Source organism: Crassostrea angulata, chromosome 4 (genome assembly GCF_025612915.1).
Source record: "Crassostrea angulata isolate pt1a10 chromosome 4, ASM2561291v2, whole genome shotgun sequence".
Lineage (NCBI taxonomy): Eukaryota > Metazoa > Mollusca > Bivalvia > Ostreida > Ostreidae > Magallana > Magallana angulata.
Genome location: NC_069114.1, coordinates 28,632,270 through 28,642,530, shown reverse-complemented (window position 1 = coordinate 28,642,530; position 10,261 = coordinate 28,632,270). Strand labels below are relative to the sequence as shown.

Below are 10,261 nucleotides of genomic sequence, written 5' to 3'. Positions count from 1 at the left end.
ATTAATAAATAGCTAGCATCTCGAGTATACCAAAAATATTGTGTACTTTATCGCTGGCATGTACATTAGAAAAAGACAATACACAAATTATGTTTATAATCATTACTTGCGTAATACATGTAAATAATTGTTTTTTTAATATTTGAAAAAAAAATCATGAAAATTTTATGACCATCGATCTATGTGATGTAAGAATGCTTCCTTTGATTTGAGAATTTAAACGATTATTTATCATTGATGTAGCATTGTGATAAGTTTTTCAAGAGAGAATAACCCGTTGATGTTAAAACATTAAAATATTAAAACAATCTCAATTAAATCATATATAGATTACTTGAATAGAATACAACATAAACTCATAATAGTGTATCTAAACTATTGGTTGCCAAGGACAGAGACACAATATGGTGAAAGTTTGTTGCCAGCATTTTTTTGTTGCCCCTTAGAGATTCGAAACGGTGAGAAAATATAACTTGAATTAGACACAAAAGAGATTCGGAATAGTCAGATAGTCGTATATGGAATGCTTAGATTGCCCCTTAGAGATTCGAAACGGTGAGAAAATATAACTTGAATTAGACACAAAAGAGATTCGGAATAGTCAGATAGTCGTATCTGGAATGCTTAGATTAGACAGAGGTACAAAATGATGGGAAAGAGGAAGCCGAATTATTGGTAGTACTTTTTTTTCGCGAAAAAAAAATATGTAACGTAATATTAAAGCTGAGGTATGAACAATTCTAAATTGAATTGAAGGAACGGAGAAAAAGGCATGGACATGAAAAGTCAAACGCAGGAAAGGATGTCAGCTAGAATAGTACATACATGTAATACATCTTGAACTTTTCATAGATTTTAATAACGATGCAACTATTGAATAAAGTTACCTGAATTTGATACGATGTTTAATTAATCATAAGACCTTCTGATCCCTAAATCTTATCTAATAACTAAACGTACGTGACTGTATTTAGTGTTAATGAGAAGAGAATGTGATGATTTTGATTTTAGACAAATCCCCTTCGAAGATTGCGGAATCGATCGATGACGTCACGTAACTGTTAATTTAAAACTCTCAGCTTCATTACGAAGATGATAGAAAGGCGGAGATCATGAATAGCACATACAGCAAACAGGGCTGAGATATCTGTTGCCAAAGGTTGGTGAAAACTAACATTATATGCTCTTCGCAAAAAAAAAAAAAAAAAATTATAATTAATTTTTCAAGTTCAAATGTGATGTACTGTATATGTTTAATGTTTAAGCCTGGTAAGCGCCTTTGCTTTTTCTTATAGATTTAATTAAGGTCATCGTTCGATCAGATAATTAGTTTTGGTTCGTTCTGATTCAAAATATTTTCCAAGTGGAGATTGCAAGATAAAAGGTCAAATGATAAAGGGGAATGTATCTTTGCCCATTTAGAAGCATGACCTTTGAACCTTTGATGATAAAACGTTTACTTCTAAGGAATATAGTTTTTTTTTTTAACAAACAGTACATATACAATAATAAATACAAGATAGCGTCTGAATATAAATCTTAAGTTATAGTTCCAAAAATTCACTGATTACATGTATATGCGAAAATGCGCATACAAGCATTATTCTTGCCAATTTAATATCTCCTCACAGTGAATTAATGAAAAAAAATGTCATTTCAAGGATTATTTTCTCTTTGATTCCGTTAATCATTTAAAAAAAACCGCGAAAATTAAGATTTGCTTTATTAAGAATTAAGGACAACATTTACAGTCATAATTTTAAAAACATACAGCGTGTTTCTAAAACTATTACTGTAGATAAAGATAAAATCAAACAGGCGATCCATATAGTCATTTTTGTCTGTGTTTGGTAATACAGGTTGGAGAGCATGGTGTTTTTCAAGAAGAGAGGCCAAATCCGGCCGTCGTCAAAAATGGGACAGTCCATAAATAGTTCCATGGGGTCCATGACGCCGTCCCAACTTAACACTCTCATCATGGACATGCTGAGTCTGCCTCAATCGGAGAACGCCTGCAAGACACTGTGTAGAGGTGAGGGGTCAACAAAGAATCTGTGTCCGGGTCCTTTAAATGAGCTCGTTGGTCGTGGCCATATTTAGACCACTTTGATCTTCTGAAGAAAAAGAGTTCTACATTATGAATTAGGAGAATTATCAAATTTTAAAGCTTTATTATTTGGATTTTTTCTTTACTAATGTTAGTTTATTGTCAAAAATACCATATGCCAAAATGTAAGACAAATCTGATGGTAAGTGTGTTGACCACTAACAAAATCATGCTTAAAAATGCGTTAAACAGTAAAAATATCCTGGTAAAAAACAATCATTTTCAATCCACTCTGATGATTTCAATGAACTATGTTACATGTAACACAGCTATTTGAACGGTAGTTGATGATAACTGCAATTGACCTTCATGTTTTATTTTTAACTTACAAAAAAAATTCAAAGCCTACAACAGAAGTAGAAAATACCAATTCCTTCTGCTTATGTAAACTCATCTAGGCACCATGCATATTAGATAATGAAAACATAAAATGCCATGTAATAAGATTCAGATTGTCTTTCTGTTTAGGTATTTGTGTCTCCCAGATTTTTTTGAAAAATTGCCTTTAACATGAAATGCATCATACATTAAAATCATTGTTTTAATCTGTGATTTCTATTCTTAGTTAAGGAAACAAATATATTTTAAAATGAGTTTAGTTTATACTATCAAATTTGATAAATATAATGAATTGCATGTACATAACTCAGACCATGAATCTCTACCCCAAAAGAAAAATATTTTTTTTTACTTTAATGCAAAATAAATTCATCTCATGCACATACGCTTTAATCTAAATGTTTTTTTGCTAACATTGGTCAGACCAAGGGTTTGCTATTTTTGTTTTTGAATTATATATTTCACATATAAGGAGGATGATTCGGGTTTTTGCGTAAAAAATACATTTACAATAGGAATACATAGGAAATTGTCATTTTCCACATTTCGAAGCCGATTTGAAAAATAATACATTAGCGATTATCCTCAAATTGTAAAATGTGATTAGCAATATCATTTTTTAAATTCTACCATCTGGTTTTTAATGGGGGTCATCTCAAAATATCAAGATATTAAAACTGATGAAAATATCACCATGTTTTGATACGTATTTAGAGTATTAAAAATGTAGATTGGTACAATGGATTCATTCAAAAATTGAGGAAAATCTTAATTATAATTCTGTAACAAAAATTTTAAAATCGCACACTCTTTACTTTTTTTATGTTATTTCTTACAACGTACTCCTACAAAGCTTCATTTTTATCATAACATCATAAAAGCACAATGGCAACGCTCACCTACAGTACAGCGGAAATTCATTTAAAAAATTGATTTTTCCTTAAAAAAACTGAAAGATTTTCAACTGTAATTTGTTAATTATGTTTTATTTCATTAATAGTTTTGAAACGATTTCATAAAGGGTATAAATACATTTTATTTACCATATTGCGCAAAAACATTCGCAATGATAAAAAATCTACTTCGCTGGGGTAGTTGAACTCTATACACTAAAGGAACACAAGTGTACAAATAAACAGAAAGAAAACGCGCGCCACAAGTAGACATTTGAATTTATGTAAATTCCATCTTTTGTAAACATTGTTTTCTATATAATAAATGGCTTGAACAATTTAAAATTTAAATCATGACAAAATTAATAAGGATACAAATAATAAGATATATACAAACAAAATTTACGATAAATACATGGACAATTTCAGAAAAATTGCTTTTTTAGACAACCCAATTACCAATTCTGGAAAACGAAAGCAGCTGTTGAAAATGCTATTGATTGTGCTCCTCCCCATGGGAATCCTGGTGGGAATGATGTCCAATGTGTTTGTTTCCGTCCTGAAGAACTATGTCGAGTCGTCTGAAATCCGGAGTTCTCTGTTCTTCTCGTAAGTGACCAATCATTACAAAAAACATGCCACCGCTTCTTGTGGGTGTAAATGGGCACGTTTAAAGCGTGAATTATACGCTTATTGCAAAATGACGGATCAATGTAGATAATGATGAATGGAAATTATGTTTTGTTTCATGCATTAAAAGGACGTGGCCACGATTTTTGCTTTTTCCTTAGTTTAATCTCTACTGAATGGTTGTTCAATGCTCAATGTTTAATATTGTCCGATTTAGGTATTTTCTGTTATTGTTGTTTGCAATGCTTTTATTAGTAATGTATTTCTAAAGATCAACAAAAATTATAAATGTCCGTCGTAGAGTTATAAGAAAGATACAGAGCCAACCAATCTTTACTGTGTAAACAAGACTCGATATATGTCTGTTGTTTACATTGATTTAATATACCAGAAAACGTTTTTTTTCTGACTGATTTTTCTGTCTGCTAAATTCGTTGTGAACAGAAATAAATAGTTTCTAGCATGTGCCACATACATGTATATTTAAAGCATTAACCTTGAATTTTCTTTTCAACATTCAAAATGTTAACAAAAACATGACATGAACTTTGTTTTTATAACATATAATTGTAAACTCTATCAATATATAATATATATTAATATAGTATTGTATCTTGCTTATAACTCGACCACTGACATTCAAATTTGGTTGTCTGTATCTTATAACTCGACCGATGACATTCAAAGTTAAGTATCATAATGCCTTACTGAATTATTGCAAACAACGAAAAAATGAATTTGACTAAAATTGCGACTTTAGCCTTTTAATACTGGGTTGGATTAATCGGTAAAAATTTTCAATTTAGTAGTTAAAAAGACAATAAAATATCTTTGAAATTTCAAACAACATAAAAAACCGATTTTCAGATCAGTTTTAGGCTAAGTTTTGATAATGTTGATATTTATGATAAAGATACAAACTAACACTCCTTTGAAAAGTGTTGTTTATGACACTAGCTGCCCTACCCTATACCTACCAACTAGTTCGTCCAATAACGTACAGATGACTTGTAAGCATGTTCCTACAGTCGCTTCCTCTGCAAAAACAAAAAAATAACTGAGTCAGGCAAGATTATTCAAACTTATTAACGTACGCCTGTCACTGACAGACAATCGTTAATTAAGAAATAAACAGCAAGTTAAAAAAGTTCACCGGGGTGTGAACTTGGTTGGTCCTGTGGTCAAATCCTGTTCGTGAGGCCCGAAGGGCTTCTTAGAAGATTTGATCACATACCAACCAAGTTCATATCCCGATTAACTTTTTAACATTGCTTTTTATTACTTATATTTTCATTTGAAAAGGGCAAACCAATAAGAACTGTCAAAATTACCAAGATTTTATGTATACAATAATCCAACAAACCGTTTGAGCATTATGATCATTGTGACGTCATGAAAAAGTTAATAAGTACAGACTTGAACGTTTCGTAATTCTGTAGGTTCATACAAGGAACCGTATTTGCAAATTTGTATATTTAAACAATGTAATGCTTTCTTTGGTGATTGGTGGCATCATTGCTAGCCAACAGTCTTCATTCCACTCCGTTCCCCATTATGGGAGGCGGAGTGGACCGAAAACTCTTGGCTAGGAAGGCGGCGACATTGCAGAAAAAATACATAACATGCGTTAACGTGTTATAAAATTTTGTATCCGCTATTTTCATAATCCGCAAGAATATATTTACATCTTTCTTTTAACAAATGCTAGTATATAAAATGATTGTACAAAGTAAAATTAACTAAATTACTGTTAAAGTACATCAGTACTTTAGCTTAAAAAAATTAGCCAAATCGTCTCCTATGAGAACAGTCAGTGATTTTTCTCAGGTCGATGTAGGTTTCGACCAATCGACAATGGGGCGGGTAGATTTCAGTCTTGTATGTTTCTACCAATTATGAATAAGTTTCCGTAAGAAATAAACTGAATCATACTCAATAGATGTAAATATATAGCAAATATGTACATGTAACTTGAGTCGACATAAATTATACAACTATTGTTATATTAAAAGTTTAAAATCAAAGACTTTTAAACTTATCTATAACAATCTTGTTATAGATAAGTTTAAAAATCTTTGATTTTAAACTTTTAATATAACACTATTACCACCATAACTAACGGCCCCCACTATGCTTTCTTGTGTAATATGTGCCACATAAAAATATATATATAATTCCAATCTTTTTACATGACATTTTACATGATACAAGTGGTTTTGATATTTTTATTTGTGGGTTCTAAGGAGCAAATTTTAGACAAACAACTTCAAACATGATACAAAAATGACACTATTATTTACTTTTTAACAACTTACACGATGTCATATTTTCAGTATCGAGCTCGGTCAAATGATGAGATATCTGCAAAGAGAACGCGATATGAGCGCCCTCTATGTAAGCGCCATTGGTATGGAGACCAAGAACCTACTACTTCGACGGTACCCAGAAACTGACGCGGCGGTCGACAACATGTCGTACTGGCCGGTCAGGATGAGTAACAAGCGTTTCGAATTTCAGTCTAAGGACAAATTCCTGCTGTACCTCAACCGACATAGGTATCAGCTGGACCAGATGCAAAACAGAACCTCAAAACAGGAGATCGAGTTCTACACCAGCCTGATAGATGTGTTCATCTTGTGGCTGTACGAAAGTGTGTCCGAGTCCCGGAGCGGTGCGATATGGAAGACGTTGGTAGCCTATCAGGAGATTATCGTAGCCAGTGAACACATCGGACGAGAACGAGGCTTAGGCGTGACCTATTTTGCAAGAGGTGGATTTGATACCAAAGAGGATTACTTACTTTTTTTGGAAGCTCAAATCAACTCCAATATCAGTTTTCAATCTTGTAAACGCTACTCTGAACTTGCATACCAGATGCATGAGGAACAGCTTAAAAGTAAGAATAAACTGCTGGTCCAGATAACCAACCTGAGATTGATGATACGCTCCAACAAGAGCAGCATCCAACTAAACGCGTCTCTTGAAATGGCCAATTACTGGTTTGAAAACATGACCTACTATCAGGAGACAGTCAGAGAAACACAGAAGAAACTGGCAGAGAAAATCGACAAACAGCTGACAATCCGAGAAAACGAAGACCTGGAGGTAATCGTGTCGATCAGTTGTATCTTTGCTGCTGTTATGATCATCTGTCCATTGGTAGTTACTGGCGTCTACAAGTTAACTGTCCAGATACAAAACTACTCAGTGACTATTGCAAACAGGTTTGTCTTCTCTTTTTTTCATTAAAGACAGGTTGAAATAGGAAAACAATATGCATGGTTTCATGATGTGCAACTGTGTAATTGTAGAACAAAGGCCTTGAACAAAGAGAAAAAGAGAACTGACACTTTGCTCTACCAGATGTTACCTAAGTCGGTGGCAGAGCGACTGAAGAGCAATGAAGTGGTAGAGGCTGAGCACTTTCCAGAGGCGACCATCTTCTTTAGCGACATCGTGGGCTTCACTAAAATAGCATCCTCAAGCTCACCATATCAGGTTTTTCGCATTTTCCTCTCTCTCTCTCTCTCTCTCTCTCTCTCTCTCTCTCTCTCTCTCTCTCTCTCTCTTCACACATCATTCTGTCCATATCTCAATGTCATTTCATTTCATTCTTTGGTCAATCTTTTAAGGTGGTCGACATGTTGAACAATCTGTACACGTGCTTTGATGGGAGGATAGATATGTATGATGTGTACAAGGTGGAGACCATAGGTGACGCCTACATGGTTGTTTCGGGTGAGTTTATTAAATTTACGAACATGTAGAGCGTTAATTTTATAACCCAACCCCCCCCCCCCCCTGCAAAAACAATGAATCGAATTTTTTTTATTTTTTAGCAAAGTGTAACAATGCTTACCAAGTTTGAATTTTAATATTTTGTTGTTTTCTACTGATATCAAAATGCAGCTTAACAAATAGTATCCTTATAATCAAACGTGTAAAATAGAAACCTATGCACTGAACACTCGATGCACGCTTGTGCTTTACTATTTTACCAGCAACGTTATAATATTCTTTTACACAAATTTAGTCATAATATCATGAAAAAAGATTACATTAAAAACAGCAGAAATTGAACTAGCTTAAGTTATAAATAGACGCATTGTACTGTTATCTAGTCCGAGCTTTCCTTATAAAATCTATGATGAAGAAGTGGTCCCCTTCAAGAGTAAATGAAATGATTAACCTACTGATAAAAAATGCCTACTTTTTTAAACAGTTGATACCTTCGTTTGTTAAATGACAGGTGTCCCTCGTCAGAACGGAAATCGACATGCCGCGGAAATAGCGTCCATGGCGCTAGACTTGGAGCGCACTGTCAAGGACCTGGAAATTCCTCATTTGCCCGGGATGACCTTCAGTCTGCGTATTGGTTGCCATACTGGTATGTAATATTGGGACAGTTCATCTTTTAATTCCAAACGATTCTGTATCTAAAAGAATGCACATATCTTAATATTACTAAAACTAAATATTATTAATAAATCATACTTGTCAGTCCTCTTTGGGCTTACACAGGCCCGTAGCATTGTTTTTTCAAAGTGGAGGGGCCAAAACGGCTGGCAGAACCATCCCAAAATATTTTAACAAGCTAATTGAAGTGAAAGAAAATAGCGCATGTGAAAAAACCTTTACAGTTTTTTTGGTATAAAAATTTAAGACAGCTAGGGCCGATGTCCAAAATAAAAAAAAACTAAAGCGTTCACTCTACCTAACATAGTCCCTTGTTGCTATTGGACAAAGGTTTTCTAAGATATGCCATATAAGTGATCAAATGGTAATTTTAACTTCACTTTTTGATCCCCGACAACAGGCCAAGTGGTAGCAGGTGTCGTGGGAACTAAGATGCCAAGATACTGCCTCTTTGGCGATACTGTCAACACAGCTTCTAAGATGGAGTCCTTGGGAAAGGGTATGTACCTGGTTCCTGAATGGAATCGCCCAATCTTGATTTTGCTGACACTATAAATAAAAGGTTAAAAAAAAAGAAATGGTTGTTATTGATAGAAAGTATTATGTCTTCATTCAAAGCGAACAAGATTCATATCAGCCAGACGACATACGATATTCTGCTATCCATTGGCGGATTCAAGATGACGGAACGTTTGGATGAAAGTGTTCAGGTGAGAGAGAGAGAGAGAGAGAGAGAGAGAGAGAGAGAGAGAGAGAGAGAGAGCAATGTCAAGCATATTATGTGCTTGAAATAATTTTTTTCTTCCTTTTAAATTTTAGGAGGACCTGGATTTAAAAACTCACTTTAAGGGAACTTTTCACACTTACTGGCTTTTGGGATCCATGAAGTTTCCCGCCGACGAGAGATCAACAATGTCTGATGAGTAAGTATTTTAGGTGGAACAAATTTTATACTGATCTACACATCCACGTCATATGCGTCCTGTTTATCTGAAAAGCCTCCATTTGCTGGAAGGAGATGGGTTGTGCGTTGAGTGATGTTAATTTATTTTTTTTAAATTGATATTTTGTTTTTCTGTTGTAGTCAAAGCATGGATATGGATTATTAAACGTTAACATTTTTTATTTGACTGCGACCACATGTTTCTGAGAAATACGTGAGGGCAGGGAAATTATTGGAATGATATATACCCTCAGCTTAAGTTCTAACATTTGCAATGTCAATATCAAATAGTTTTTCGTTTCATTTCATATGTTTTGTCAACATTTTTAAAACACTTTGTTGAAATTGATATTAGTTTTCATTAGTTTTTGTATATATAACTATAAAAAGTGTGTATTCATTTTTAATTCAATCAATTTGTGTTTTTGTACATACATTTATATAATTATCGCTCTATTTATAATAATGTGAGCTAAAAAAACAAGTCCATTGTGTATATATACTATAGTTTCTTTTTGAAAATGTTTGAAAATGCATTTGATTCTGTGTTCACTTTTTTAATCGGAAAAGCCTTTTGCATAAAGCTACCTTTGCACAATTAGAATTGCTTTCTGAATGTTATATGTTTTTGTTTGTGGTCAAATTTATTTTAGACGCTTGATTGTTTTGAAATGTTAATAGCGAGCGCAGCTCGCCGGCGCGCAGCGCCGGTGTGCGAGCGAAGCGAGCTCTAAGAACCAGTGTGCGCGGGAAAATGAAGCTAAACCTACAGTTCATCAAACAAAATTTTTTGTCTACGTCCTATAATGCTCTCTAATGTTTTCACCCGTGGTGCCATGCCAAAAATGGCCGACTTTTAACTCGTAATTTAAGGTGTCTTACAGTTTGAAGACACGTTTTGAGTACAGCATATGCTTTGGAGAGACTCAAAAG

At 33.8% G+C, this 10,261-nt stretch overlaps 1 protein-coding gene across 1 annotated transcript; it reads left to right on the top strand.

Moving 5' to 3' along the window:
- The first annotated feature begins 1,072 nt into the window (after positions 1-1,072).
- LOC128180890 (uncharacterized) lies at positions 1,073-9,956 on the top strand. The gene is made up of 11 exons (XM_052849073.1): positions 1,073-1,159; positions 1,860-2,032; positions 3,786-3,948; positions 6,303-7,193; positions 7,281-7,467; positions 7,602-7,707; positions 8,219-8,356; positions 8,786-8,884; positions 9,004-9,095; positions 9,205-9,308; positions 9,470-9,956. The coding sequence occupies exons 2-11, from the start codon at positions 1,870-1,872 to the stop codon at positions 9,492-9,494; spliced, it is 1,968 nt and encodes a 655-aa protein (XP_052705033.1). The 5' UTR covers positions 1,073-1,159; positions 1,860-1,869; the 3' UTR covers positions 9,495-9,956.
- Positions 9,957-10,261: the final 305 nt, after the last annotated feature.